Source organism: Cryptococcus neoformans, assembly GCF_000091045.1.
Source record: "Cryptococcus neoformans var. neoformans JEC21 chromosome 3 sequence".
In the NCBI taxonomy this organism is placed as follows: Eukaryota; Fungi; Basidiomycota; class Tremellomycetes; order Tremellales; family Cryptococcaceae; genus Cryptococcus; species Cryptococcus deneoformans.
In genome coordinates, this window is record NC_006685.1 from 516,201 (window position 1) to 530,281 (window position 14,081).

Here is a 14,081-nt window from a genome sequence, read left to right on the forward strand (position 1 = left end):
CAAGCGTGCTCTTCGGCTACTTGTTCAAGAGCGAGCTAGACATCTCAAATATTGGAAGAGGAAGCAGGGAGAGGAGGCTTACGATAAGCTTCTGACCGATCTTGGCCTTCAGCGAGAAGCTGTCGAAGGGGAGCTGTTCATCGGCTTTTGAAGATGTGAGTCGTATTCCACCGTCGTTTCATAGTCACCATCTCTAGCGTGATGTTTTACCAAACCTGATTTAATGAGCCTGAGCCTTTTGGTCTGGACGACAACCTTTTGTGTACCTGATACAATCTTTCCTATTCATATTTCGATAATTATGCACACGAGACGAAAACATTGGCTGACAACCCGTTGTCCTTAGACCGTCATGGTTCCAACAGTACCAAAATTTCTCCCTCTTCAACACCTTTACCCTTTTCGGCCCTCACTTCGCCCACTACCCCATCCCTTTCAGCTCTCAAATTGATCTCCATCTTCATACTTTCCAACACACACAACACTTGATTCTCCTTCACTTTATCCCCCTTTTTGACCTTCACTTCGATGACAGTTGCAGGCATGGGCGAGACGAGGGTCCCCGTACCGCTGGAAGACGAAGATTGCGGGCCTTCTATGCCCTCGAGAGGCGATGGATGGTGCGTGATTACATAGTGCGATGATGACGAAAAGATATGCAATTTTTCAAGACCATTTACGAAGATAGGGATAATGGTACTTTGTATCTTTTTGGGCCCTATTTGAGCACTGAACTCGGTGGAAGAGGTAACGCAGCTTTGAATCAACTGACTGTACAAGTCTTGACCTGCAATTGCAACATGATATCCAGATTCGACCGGGTTGACGGTGACTTGTTCCGAATCGAGTCGAAATGAGAATGTACAGATGTCACTGAATCGTCTGTGCACCAAGGATGCCCATGGCCCAGCAGGTGCCAAACTTTTCTGGCCTGATTCCGCTCGGAGAACCAAAAAAACCGCCGCTTGTGCCAAGATGTCCTGGGGGACAACTCGTGGTGGGAATAACTCGTCGTGATGTGACTTCACGTCATATCAGCTCGGAAACCAATTCACAGGAACTTACTGGTATGAAACTCGTTTCGACTGACCCAGCTGCAAAGTCATCGTGTTCGGCGACTGACTTGAGAAACTCGATGTTGGTGGAGGGCCCAACAATTTGATATTCCGCCAATGCCGATCGTAAAAGCGACAGAGCCTGAGGCCGATCTTTACCATGAACCACAAGTTTGGCAATCTATTTCCGAGGGTTATAAAAACGTTTCTCAAGAGATGACGGCACTTGCCATTGGGTCATAATGGGAGCTGATTTCATCGCCTTCTTGGAAACCTGTCTCCAGCCGGTGTGGCGTATTAATTGGCGAACGCACATGGAACAGCTTGCCAGTGTCTGGCAAAAAATTGCTACCATCCATTGTGAGATCCTCTTTCTTCATTAGTAATTGCCAAGTATCCTCACTATTCGGGCTTTTCAGCGTAGATTCGCGCTTCAAACGCATGACCGATGCAGGGGATCTTGTCCTGGGTGTATGGAATAGGATTACCGGCCGCGATCTGTCTTTCAAGTGAGCTTTTAGCTTAACAAGAGGCCGCGCGCGACTTACAGAAAGCTGCCATTCTATAAGATCCATACCCGTAATCATTTCTGTGACAGGGTGTCTGAGTGTATTAGCATGAAGGTTAACTTGCGTCGTGGTTGCATAGCTCACTCTACCTGTAAACGGGTATTCCTGAATGATATCAGCAAACATTCTTGGCAACAGCAATGGCATTTCCCTTCAAGGGAAAAAGCACACACACACACACACACACACACTTACATCTCCATGAAGAAGTGCTCGCCCGTCTCGGCATCCATGATAAATTCAACTGTCCCAGCCCCAACACTGCACTAGTCAGCAAGGTACGAAAAGTCTTAACTTACTAATTGATTGCTTTGGCTGCTGCTACTGCCTTTTCTGCGAAGTCCCGTTTCAACGCAGGTGATAATCCTGGGGCTGGTGCTTCTTCAATGATTTCTAGTCGTTCACATGAGCTTTGAATCTTATTTCTTACTGAACCCACTAACTTTGGTGTCTTCTCTGTACTGAACAGTCTCTCTCCCAAAGCGCGACGCAGTTCCCAAATTGGTCTCCGAATACTTGTACTTCAACGTGTCTTGGTTTCTCCAACCACCTTTCCAGCAAGACTTCATCATTTCCAAAACTCTTCAGTGCTTCACGTTGGGCAGAGAGGAGTTCATCTTGAAGTGTCAAAGGATCTCGAACGATGCGCATTCCTTTGCCTCCTCCGCCGTGTGTCGGTTTGATAATAAGGGGGTAACCTGTCTGCTGAGAGCCTTTGAGCAATGCATCGTAAGATTGGTCAGCCCCATGATACCCCCTGAACTCTGATCATCAGTCTCAGCGTTCGGCACGTAACGTAGGCACATACGGTACGCATGGCACACCAGCCGCTGTGCTTAGTGTGAGCCATTTTTCTGTCAGATAGGGTGGCACGGTACTCACCGACCATAATCTCTTTACTCTCACGTTTGCTGCCCATGCTCTTGATTGCTTCTGCTGAAGGTCCGATAAAAATGAGACCTGCATCTCTCACTTTCTCTGCAAAGTCTGAAGATTCTGAAAGAAAACCGTATCCTGGGTGTATTGCCTATGTGACGATGGTTAGAAGACCGTCCAGAAGGAGCTGAAAAGATGTACTTCTGCCCCGGTGAGCTTTGCGATATGGAGTATTTTTTCCATCTTGAGCTGTAGAACCACATTAGCTTTTGTACTATAATGGTTTATGAGCTCACATAGCTCTCCGAACTTGGGGAAGGCCCGATGAGGTATGCCTCGTCAGCCTGACCTTTTTCATTAGCAACTATAAAATTGCAGAGAGAGGAAAAGACATACCATAGCAACGTGTTGACAGTTTCGATCAGCTTCGCTGTATACCGAAACAGTAGCGATACCCAATCGTCGAGCGGTACGAATGATCGCGCATGCTATCTCTCCTCTATGTAAAGTTAGAACATGCTTTTGCATTTGCTACCCACCGGTTGGCAATCAAGATCTTTTTGAAAGGACGTTTTCCGACCTTCAGCTCGGTATTGCCGTCGAAAAGATGGACCAAATTACCATGTTGAGCAACAGTAGAATATTGGCCGCCACAGGGTGTCCGATTTGCGGCTACCATATGATGCGCTCGGGTGAGGCGGTGGGGTTTGATATATTGGGGCATTGCGAGAGCACCCCGATTGATAAGAATACCTCTTATGGGTCGCATTCTGGTAAGTGTCACAAGAATATACAAAGGAGGAAAATGATGCTTCAATAAAAACTATCCTCTTGCATGTTGCATCTTTACACATCAGGGCCTATTATACCGTTGTCACCAGATACTAAGAGGCCTCCATCCACAGATGTTGTCCAGTTGACCAGCATGGCGTCTGTCAATTGATGTCGTTCGGCTATAGTTCTTTCCGACGATGCACGAAACTTGTTATTATTATTAATTATCATCACCGACGGTCAGGCCCGCGGACGGAGCAACTGCTGCTGCTTGCAACAACATGTAATTTCAAATTTACATTTTTCTTCCCCTTTAATTATCATTTTCGTACACCAATCACTTATCTTAAATATAATAGACCTCCGAGAATCCTACACTCACTACTTAAAACTTCCTCCTCTCCTCTTTCTGTAAGTCACTCTCCCCCTACCTTTCCCAGCTCAAAATGTAATGGGTCACAGTAATAATACTACGAGTACATCTAAATATTCATCTCAAATGTACTATTTAAAACGATTGTATTATCCAGTATTATCCGTCCCATTCCTACAAACTTCCATCTCCTATTGAATATTTATCTCGATCGCACTGATGATTCTGGCTTTTGCTCTTCGTCAGCTTACTCCATCTGGCATTCATGTTAATTTCGTCACTTTCTCGGCAACACCATCACCTTCATTATCATCTTCACAGGCAACGTCATCGCCATCGCCATCATCCTTGTCACTTCCTGTTATATTCCGCGTTTGCGCAAATTGCAATTTCTTCAGCATTTCAGGATGTACTCTCGTCGTCAGCAGTAACAGAGCGTCAGTAATGTGCATCTCGAAGATTCACAAAGCTTTAGAACATGTTTATCTGAGACATATCGCTTCAACATTTTCATTCACTTCATGATCTCCTCCGCTCCCCGACCACTTCACTTCCAGCAATATTTATTCTTCCAGGAATCATCAGCCATCTCCATAACATTCTTGAAATCTATTCTGTAAATGAGATGTGTGCGTGGACGCACACTATTTATCTCCAAAGTTCCGAAGAACCAACCTGACGGCCTTGGCTCGTCGGTAACAGTACCTAGAGACACTGATGACCTCCGTCTTACGGGTTGAAAAGAGATCGGATTTGAAGAATCGAAGGATGAAATCTGTCGTTAGACCACAAGATTTTTATGCCCAGAGAGTGGAAAATCGAGATCCGGAAACGCTCCCTAATTAATCGTTGACACGGTCAGTGGTCCGGATCTCAATTAAGATGACTGTAATCCTGCCCAGATATGCTCCCATTTTGCCACCTGAAGCCGTCTTACGCGATTTGTGACCAAAGTGCCTTTTTCTGCAGAAATCTTTTTCAGGAACATCAGGGTATTCCCTCATTCGTTTATCAATACTGCACCATGTGCGCCACTCGATGACCTCCACTTTTCGCTCCACCTCCGTATACATATTAGCACTTGAAAATTTTCTCCTGCAGACAGCGGAAGAGGGCAAATATACAACGACGCTGGTACAACAGTTAATAAACAAATGACCAAGGGGTGTTCGGCAGTGTTCGGATAAACCCTCAGAAGGGGGAGAGGGAGGTTGGTTCGGCGGATCATCGTTTGAATCATCAGCAGCTGTTTCCAATGCCAGGCACTCTTCTGAAATCGTTCATTTATTCCAAGGGCTGCCGCACCCACCCAAAATCCTTTCTAATGCCGGAAATATACGGACTTTTGATGAATGAGAGGGCAAAACAAAAAGAAAAAAGAAAAAAGTAGCGCGACGACCTAAATAACGACCTTCGGCAAGGTGGTGGAGATACGGTTTTACTCTCATCTGATCTCCAGATAAGAAAAAGTGTAGTATCGTAACTATCTTGACTTTTGATCCGATCGTGTCGGAACTCTAGTTCTGATCTTACTAGTTATCTCTCTCTTCACCGCCCTTATCTCGACGCACATTTGGCAGACAATTACCTGCTTCACTCGACGGAGCGGCGATACAGTGTTACGATCCACAGGATATCAGCTTGAACACAGAAGGACAGCGCTTGCCTAATATAAAGAAGGTGATTACTTTAGGCTTCCCTCACGTCTTTTCATGCTTACAATCGATCTTTTGGCCGTTCCATAGCTCAAATACGGCATTGCATATATCGCGCCATTTCAGACCTCAACATGTCAGATATCGAGAAGGGACTCCAGCCTCTTGATGCCCCTAAGGTTTCAGACTCATACGAGGGTCTCCCTACCGTTGATGCGGGAGTTTATTCTGGAAAGCACAACGCTGGAGAACCGACCAGTCGCTGGGCGAAATTTGATGAGCTGAATAGGAAGTTGGAGCACAAGATGGGTATTGAGTCGGTGAGTATACGAAAACGAGGCCAGCGATGTATAGTCCATGGTCTGACTCCACGATAAGAGAGGCATCGAACGCGTTTCTGAGTCTGATCGTACGGATACGCGACTTGTGAGTTACACTTTGCGATTGTTACTGAAATCCTTCTTAACCATCAATTTCCCGGTTTAGCATGGAAACCTTTTCATATGGGCAAGTGCCAACACGGTGCTGCCTACGCTAGGTAAGGTCATTCAGCTTTGAGGCTCCATAAGGCTGATCAGGACTGGGCAGGCGTCGGTATCCTTGGTCCACTCCTTTTTGGCCTTGGCCTGGGAGATTCGATGTTGTCAGTCTTTTTCTTCAACGCTGCTACCGCCTGCATTCCGGCTTTCATGTCTACTTTCGGACCCAAACTTGGCCTTCGTCAAATGACTTCAGCGAGGTACTCGTGGGGTTTCTGGGGGGCAAAGTTAGTAGCCTTACTCAACTGCATCGCGTGTGTTGGCTGGTCCATCGTAAACACCATATCTGGCGCTCAAACCCTTGTGGCGGTCTCCGAATACAAGATCTCCGCTGCGGTGGGCGTTGTAATTATTGCCCTCGTCACACTTTTCATTGGCCTCTTTGGCTATCGATTTGTACACCAATATGAAAGATACTCTTGGTTACCTACTTTCATCACATTCCTTGTCATGCTTGGTGTGTCGGCGAAGCATTTGGCAAATGTGCCTTGGGGAGTTGGTCAGGCAGAAGCCGCCGGAGTGTTATCCTTCGGTGGAACCATATGGGGTTTTGCCATCGGTTGGTCTTCACTTTCAAGCGATTTCAATGTCTATATGCCAGCGGAAGCCAAGAGCTGGAAGGTTTTCGCCTGGACGTATACGGGATTGATCTTTCCTCTTGTGCTGGTTGAATGGCTCGGTGCTGCTATAGGTTGCGCTGCTTTGGTCGTCACCGACTGGAGTGACGCCTATCACGAGCATGAACTTGGTGGTCTTGTTGGTGCCGTATTCAGTAAGTGACATATCTAAGAAGACGATGCTCGCTGACTGTATATTAGTCCCTTCTATGCACAACGGAGGGAAGTTTTTCATGACTCTTCTAGTGCTATCTGTCGTCGCCAATAAGTATGTAGTCTCTTTTTTATATCATCCTTTCCACTGAGCTAACTGTACAATGAAAGTACCGTGAATGTGTACTCTATGGGTTTGAGTGTATCTGTGATTTCCAACTGGTTGGCTGCTATTCCTCGACTTGTGTGGCCATGCGTGATTACTGCCATTTATATCCCAGTAGCTATCGTGGGTGCAAGCTCATTTGCTACCTCTCTCGAAAACTTCCTCAACGTCCTCGGATACTGGCTTTCTATCTATGCTACTGTGGTAATTGAAGAACATTTCATCTTCCGCAAAGGGCGGTATGAAAATTACGAAGCGGCCAGCACTTGGAACAGATCTGACAGATTGCCTGTGGGATTTGCCGCTATCGCTGCCGGCTGCTGTGGAGCTGCTGGTGCTGTTTTAGGCATGGCTCAGGCGTGGTTCACTGGTCCCAGTAAGTTCTTTCATATTGTTAAGACTTGACTAACATCTCGTATCCCACAGTTGGTAAAAAGGTCGGCGGCACGGCTGACCCGTCCGGTGGTGATATTGGATGGCTCTTAGCATTCGTGAGTCGCAAGCTATCTGGGCGAACTAATAACAATCAATGCTTATATGTTCGTATAGGCCTTCACTGGTGTTACTTATCCTGCGTTCCGAGTACTCGAAAAGAAATGGCTCCGTCGATAAGGTCTGCCGACTATAGATTTCAATTTCCGTAATTTTGCTTTAGATTGTTTTACAGTCATTAGATCAGTACTTATCCTGCGTTCCCAATACTCAAATAGAAAAGGCCCCGTCGACAAGACCCGCCGACTATGTCTTCAATTTTGGTAGTTTTGTTTTAGATTTGTTTTACCATTATTAGATCAGTTGTTGAAGGGTGAGATGCCTGCCTGTGAAGGCCTAATGACTTTACGGATATCCAGGGATTGAGGAGTATAGGGTGGGGATGTCGAAGCATAAATCTGATATGCATTGACATAAGCTCTTCACTTATGATCCGCCCAAACACACTAACAAATATTATTGTAATTTGGAGAGATCTTGCGCGAAGGGAGACATAATAAAACTAGAAAAACGGACAATGGATGATAAACAGTCAGCTCTTCTCTAACCACGGTTGGCCATAGACATCATGACGGAAATTTTGATACATGATTGAACCTTGGGATAATAGGATCTTTGAGATCAGTCGTCGCCTTCGAAGCTGTGCGAAATGAAGACCAACGAGCCGAATGGAAAGAGGAACGAAGGATGGCACATATAAGCACTGTAGAATGTAGCCAGACATTGAGTTTCATTGTATCAAAGCGGGGCTTTGAACGGACTACGTTATTGCGCACGTTGTATCGCCTCCAGTTATAATATGATGGCGGTGTAGTCAGTGCTTAACCTTTGCACCAATTAGGGAGTTATAGTTACGAACATGAGTTTTTAAGCAAATTCTCTGCGACCAGATGAAGATAAACTCTGTCAAGAGTCATGGCTGCTTGTGATCATGATTTGTGGATGGTGATTGTAAAGGCTACTTGAAAAAATACTTTTGAGTGCGCCTACATGTAACTCCTTAGAAATTCTGTTTACATTGCGTCGGGGTGATTGGAATCAAAGGCACGCACTGTTCATTTGTGCCAGCGTCAACGGGATTAGTATAACTGAGGAAAGCCGGCCTCTAACATCAATGCATGAACGTATGTCCATATGTCGAGCCGGGTCGTCCCAGAAAATCTCGTAAACTTGTTCCACTGACCCATTGGTAGACCTTAATCGACCCAGATGCTTCTAATAATCATGAATTTTGCTCCTTACATCGATAAGATACATTTCGTCAGGAAATCAACATCGTCAAGCATTATCTTCCCCGCTTCGACACCAGTATGGATAGCAGATGTGAAGGAGGAATAGTTCTCAATACGTACGGCGTCATGTAATCCGCCTTCGTTCGCCCTCGAAATGTTCTCGTGGAGGATATTCGTCCAAGTCGAGGAGGTCATGCAGGGTACCAGAACTATTGATCATTCTTGTCATCATCATCAAACGGTGTTGGAAGTCGGCGTTCGTATCACGGAGACAAGGCTGCCAATCATCTACCTGGCGGTTACTAGGAGTGAATTGATTGGGAGGCTCAGCGAAGTCGTTCAAGATGACGATCCTGGGCTTTCGAGAGGCTCGTGTCGAGCCTACGAGCAAGCGCTTCTTGTAAACAGGAGCAGTATCTGATGATATGTATATGCCTGGCAGCCGGAAATGGTGGAAGGCGGGATAAATAATTAATAAATATTTATTTTAAACTGATTAATTATTACCTATTCCAAGTTAATTTTACTTCTGATGAAAAGAAGAAACATTTACGTAAAACAGATGCCACGTCATGCTTTCAGGGCGACGAAATTTTGTTGCGTCTCCTTTTCGCTATAAATATGGATATGCAAGCATCTTTTTTCTTTTCTCTTATGCGTTTTAAACGCTGTGCGGCAGCACAGGTACAACTTCCCCAAAGTTGCTCCTCACTTTCTTAACACAGTTGAGTTGAGCGTCAAGCCGGTGCGAGAGCAAACGCCGAGGACGTCTAAGTTCCCTTCGTCCCTCCTTCCTTAGGGTATCGTTCTGGTGAACGATGTGGAGGAGACGAGGGACGGTGGTCCATACATTTATTCTTAGCTGATGTATTTCCGACTAATCAACATTCAGGCATTGCTATTACCTAGTACGTTGTACAGTTTTGTATTGGAACTCTGTTTTCAAGTAAAGAGTAAACAGATTGTCTCTCGGAAGCATATCCGAAAGTTCTTCATCATTCGTAGGCAGCAGCACAGGGTCGTACAATGAACGAGTTGAAGCTCCAATCTGTAATAATATCGCTAGGTAGTCGTCTCCTGCCCAGTTCCTTCCCCATGGATGGATTTGGAAAGTAATGTCATGAGAGGGAATGCTGGCTGTCCTCTTGGCCTGGTGGTGCTTGATAGTTATTTCTTCCCTTTCTTTTATCTCTTTTTCCATTTTGGATTTCGTTGAATTTCACCCCATGTTCTCCTCTGGACGGGGAGAGTAGGTGCAGAGCCTTTACCACCAATCTTTCCCATTATAAGTGAGCGCATGGTAGGATAGTCACAATTGAGATAACGAATAACACGATGGAGTGACGCAGCGCATACTAGACTGGCAGAGGCAGACTTCAGCACTGCCTTATCAGAGCATTGTGTGTTGCTAGGCGTGTGCAATAAACAGTAAACCAATGCATGGAATGAATGCGACTGCGACGAAGAATTATGCTGCATGCGCTTCGCCGACTCATCATACAATTCGAGGCGCAACTCCGATAACGTTTGTTTTCCAAACCTTAATCCCTCATCCTAATCATTCAAGAGATTTAAGCAGCTTGAGCAATCTGGCTAAGTCTTTCTGCGAATTCTGGATAAGTCTTGAGGAAGTGCACCTGAGCTTTGCTTGCGTGTTCATCTGAGCATTCTGTCAGTCTTTGCTGATTTTTGGTAACCAATCGAGGGATGCGCTCACATGTAATGGCATTTATCAATTCACCCTCAGTCCGAGCCAGCTGAGCACTCTTTTCAAACCATTTAATTGCTTCATCGATCTTACCCTGCTGCAAGCTCAATTGCGCCAATGTAGCGACGGCAACATCGCAGTCTGGATCGATCTCCAGTGCTTCCTTGCAGAGGGCCTCAGCACCAGCAATGTCTTGCTTCCATTGGAAAAGGGCGAGAGCCTTGTTGACAAAAGGAAGAACGTTGCGAGGCTTGCGCTCCTTGTCAAGCTCGATGGATTTATCAAAACGGTCCAACGATTCAGAGAATTTCTGCTGGTCAAGAAGAATTTCACCACTATGAATGACAACTGTAAACACTATGGCGTTGAGTGACAAAGACAATCGAACTCACTAATAGTTGCTTGCTTCTCCTCGATCAGGGAATTCTCGAAGGATCCTCCTAAACGACGCCATACTAGATCCAACGTTGCCCATCTTATACTGACATACCGCTGTCTGTATATGAGGGAAAATGAAGCTGCTGTCAAGTTGAACAGACTTGGTATAGTCTGCTAGGGCCTTGTCGAATTCCTGAGTGATGAAGTACACTTTATGGAGTTAGATTAATGGTTATATGATTGACTTCACACAACATACCTTGGCCACGGTGGTAGTAAATATCGGGATTGTCGGCATCATGTCGGATTGCAGCCTCAAAGTCACCAAAGGCCGTCGCAGGATCGCCTACAACACCATTACGTCAAGATAGAGTAAACAGGACTTAAAACATAACTTGTCAGGGACGTACCCAATTCCATGTGGACACTGGCAATCTTGACCCAACTTTGAACAAAACCGGAATCAATATCCAAACTCTTCTGCAAGTCATCTCTGGCGCCCTCAGCATTGCCCATCAAGAATTTAAAGGTCCCTCGTAAGTTGTAGGCCTCAGCCTCGCCCTTCTTAGAGCTAATGCCTTGCTCGATAGATTCCGCCGCGTATGTCAGTGCGTGAGGATAATCCGCCGCCTCAAGAGCATCGAAGGCCAACGAGAGAGTCAGATCACCCTGGCTGGGGTTCTCAGGAAGAGCTGGCTTTGGGTGGGGTCGGAACGCAGCAAGATACGCTGATATAAAAGTAGGTGAAGGAAGGTTAGCTTCGCGCTTGCTAAGGATCTCAGCTGCGCGGCTGCTAGCAAGTTTCTTGAGGCAACGTTCGACGGCAGCAGAAGCTTGGTCGTCCTGGAAACGCTCGATGATGGTCACAGCAGTGAAGTCCCTAACGGCCTCTTCATTGCGGTTCAAATTTTCGAAGGCAGTAGCACGTCGCTTCAAAGCTTTTGTATACGTACGGTCGAGCTTGATTGCTTCGTTGCAATCCGCCACGCATTTTTCATAGTCGGGAGGAGTGAGATTGCCGTAACCTTTTATCTGATTAGCGTCTGCCTGATATCGAGGACTCTCTGAGAACACTGACAAGCGGCACGGTTTGAGTAAAAAACTGCAACCTTCTTCACCGACACTTCAATTGCTTTGGTGTAGCACTCAATGGCCTTTTGGAAACTCTTCTTAGAGTAGAGTTTATTTCCTCTGTCCTTCAAAGTAGCACCGAGCTCGTTTCTAGCAGATTCGCTCATGCCTTCAAGTTCCTTTTGATCAGGAACTCCTTGAAGATGGATAGCCTCCTCCGAGTCATCTTCCTTGACGGCCTGAGGTTGTATCTCCTCCAGCAGAGGTCCTCGGTCGCCTTCATTTTTCAAGTACTTATCATCCTTCTTCTCGCCACCTTTCTTCTTCTTCTTCTTGTTCTTTTTTGATGCAGATGTGGTCGAAGTAGAGGGCGAGGACTTGTCCGGTCGGGAGTACAGGTAGTAGCCAGCACCAGTGGCAGCTAAGACAGCGCAACCAAGCAGGATGAGTCGCTGATTTTCTTCGAGAAACTTCTGAGTGCGGGTCAGAAAAGAACTGGGTGGTGGTGTAGCAGACACAGAAGCAGAAGGTGTGGGAATTGAGGCAGGGGGAGCGGTGGGCAAAGGAGGCATTTTGTTGAAGACCACCGTGATGATATGGTTCTGAGTAATGAAGCGAAAAAGCACGAGTTTCTACTCCGTAAGATCGTCATCATTCGGCGACTTATTACTCTCTCGGGGTTTGCCGGAGCTACCTGTTGGCACCAACAATATCATCATCATTTTATTGTCAGCAGCGATCTTAAGATGACATTTTAATAATTGGATAGTACAGTTTTATCTAATGTCTATATAATAATTCCCGCCGCCTCTCGATTTTTCCCTCACTTTTCCGTCGCCTTCCTTCTCACCCACCACCACCACCACGACGACGCATTACGACGGCGGCGGACATGATGATGCAATGCGTTCGCGTTTCTTTCGTCGTGATGAGCATCATGATGATGAAAATGAGCCCTCCGTCCGTCCGTCCTCTTTTGCTGGATTTGTGCCCTATCAATTTAGATATGTCACTCACTCTTAACGGATTACCACACCGTAGGCATCTTTAAATAGAGTTAAATTCAACTGCTGCATTACTTCTCTGTAAATTGCGCAGATTAAATTCCAACGTCCTTCGATCTCAGCTTCTTCGTTGGACGGATCTTCCTGGATCTGAACTTCTTTCTCATCATGACTGTAGTAGTTTTCCAGTTTCTAGGACTTCCTTCAATTTCTTCTTCTGTTATACGTACCTTCTCATCATGCTATGGCTTTCTTTACGTACCCTCTTAGCGCCGTAAACTGCTTTATCTGTCTTTATGTCAACGACTCCCCTCTCCATCCCCGTACACTTAAGCGACTCCATGGCCGCTCGCCACGACCTGGAGGCGGACCTTCGCCAACTGGCCTTACGCAGTAACTCGAACAACCGCCAGCTTCCTCACGTGGTCACCCTGGTGGTGACGTTCCTCGAGCTTTACGATCCATCATCGAACCAAGCAACAGCAATCGCCATAAGTTGGGCGCCGGCAACGTATTAGGCCCGAAATGTCACTTTAGGCACTGGTTGGATAGACGAGAGTGGTGATGCCACGACTGGGGATGGCGAATGCTCTTCAACTGCTAATCCAAGGTTCATTTCATGCTGTACTAATGATAGCTACCACCTCGGCCTACCGATCCTGAACCCAAACTTTACGAGCTTTTGACCAGCAATTCTGTTGGTACGTCCCTCCTCTAACCAGTTCTCTTGACCATAACTTAATCATATCACTTAGGATACAAGGGACTTCCAAAGTAACCTTGGCAGCTATAACGGCGCCTTGGCTATGGCGTCTATTAGCTGCAGACATCAAGATCAACCCGTCTGAGGAGCCAAAGGCATTAGGATCCTTACCCATCTGCGGCCTAGTCTATCATCTCATCAGATTCTATTTGTCTGCACTTGTAGACGCCTTTGCTTATGCTCAGATCAATGGGTCCGATGTTAGCGAAGATAGCAGAGTTCAGCAACGTGACACAATTGAAACGTCTTCAACCATTGTGATCGGCAATCCTCAGACGCATCGAGCAGCAAGTATCACCGAGAAAAGCCCCTACATCTTACCCCTCCATTTGATTCTAATTTACCACCACGGAGAACATCGATGGTGTCTAGAGATCCATCTCGCTGAAGGGCGTCAGTACCCATCCTTCAGTTGTAGAACTTTATCCCGCTCTGCTAACATCGCCATTTCAGGATGAGGCAAGAACGGTGCAAAAAAAGTCATCATGGAGCAATTCTATGCCTTGGGTTTTTTGAACATCCAGGCAGTTTCAACACTTTCTTCATTCGTTATGGACTGTTCTTTCAATAGCTGACAGTAGAAACTTACTCAGCTCCGAACCGCAATCAGTTTGCCTCCTCCTCTTAATGACTGGAGTCTTAATAGCCGCAATCGC

At 46.1% G+C, this 14,081-nt stretch overlaps 4 protein-coding genes across 4 annotated transcripts in view; 2 read left to right on the forward strand and 2 right to left on the reverse strand.

The window, feature by feature from the left end:
* Positions 1 to 1,689, forward strand: part of CNC01900 (structural constituent of ribosome, putative) — a 2,408-nt gene extending 719 nt beyond the window's left edge. Inside the window, exons 2-4 of the mRNA XM_024656711.1 lie at positions 1 to 155; positions 347 to 1,415; positions 1,475 to 1,689. The exon at positions 1 to 155 is cut by the window's left edge and continues 70 nt beyond it. Coding sequence (XP_024512402.1) covers positions 1 to 151 — 151 coding nt within the window. The 3' untranslated portion in view covers positions 152 to 155; positions 347 to 1,415; positions 1,475 to 1,689. The remainder of the gene's footprint in view (positions 156 to 346; positions 1,416 to 1,474) is intronic.
* On the reverse strand, positions 279 to 3,315 carry CNC01910 (methylcrotonoyl-Coenzyme A carboxylase 1, putative). The gene is made up of 15 exons (XM_569564.2): positions 3,040 to 3,315; positions 2,897 to 2,999; positions 2,797 to 2,844; positions 2,702 to 2,749; positions 2,507 to 2,651; positions 2,433 to 2,454; positions 2,068 to 2,381; positions 1,924 to 2,017; positions 1,820 to 1,885; positions 1,709 to 1,729; positions 1,604 to 1,658; positions 1,459 to 1,553; positions 1,286 to 1,403; positions 1,066 to 1,236; positions 279 to 1,022 (listed from the first exon to the last, which is right to left on the reverse strand). The coding sequence occupies exons 1-15, from the start codon at positions 3,267 to 3,269 to the stop codon at positions 351 to 353; spliced, it is 2,202 nt and encodes a 733-aa protein (XP_569564.1). The 5' UTR covers positions 3,270 to 3,315; the 3' UTR covers positions 279 to 350.
* A 1,763-nt stretch (positions 3,316 to 5,078) lies between these two features.
* On the forward strand, positions 5,079 to 7,692 carry CNC01920 (cytosine-purine permease, putative). Its single transcript, XM_024656712.1, has 10 exons — positions 5,079 to 5,126; positions 5,184 to 5,327; positions 5,393 to 5,622; positions 5,681 to 5,728; positions 5,789 to 5,840; positions 5,891 to 6,613; positions 6,660 to 6,726; positions 6,783 to 7,153; positions 7,204 to 7,268; positions 7,327 to 7,692. The coding sequence occupies exons 3-10, from the start codon at positions 5,437 to 5,439 to the stop codon at positions 7,387 to 7,389; spliced, it is 1,575 nt and encodes a 524-aa protein (XP_024512364.1). The 5' UTR covers positions 5,079 to 5,126; positions 5,184 to 5,327; positions 5,393 to 5,436; the 3' UTR covers positions 7,390 to 7,692.
* Positions 7,693 to 9,944: 2,252 nt separating this feature from the next.
* On the reverse strand, positions 9,945 to 12,273 carry CNC01930 (conserved hypothetical protein). Its single transcript, XM_569442.1, has 6 exons — positions 11,666 to 12,273; positions 10,998 to 11,612; positions 10,847 to 10,933; positions 10,602 to 10,797; positions 10,219 to 10,544; positions 9,945 to 10,161 (listed from the first exon to the last, which is right to left on the reverse strand). Exons 1-6 carry the CDS (start codon positions 12,228 to 12,230, stop codon positions 10,073 to 10,075), a joined length of 1,878 nt encoding a protein of 625 aa, XP_569442.1. The 5' UTR covers positions 12,231 to 12,273; the 3' UTR covers positions 9,945 to 10,072.
* Positions 12,274 to 14,081: the final 1,808 nt, after the last annotated feature.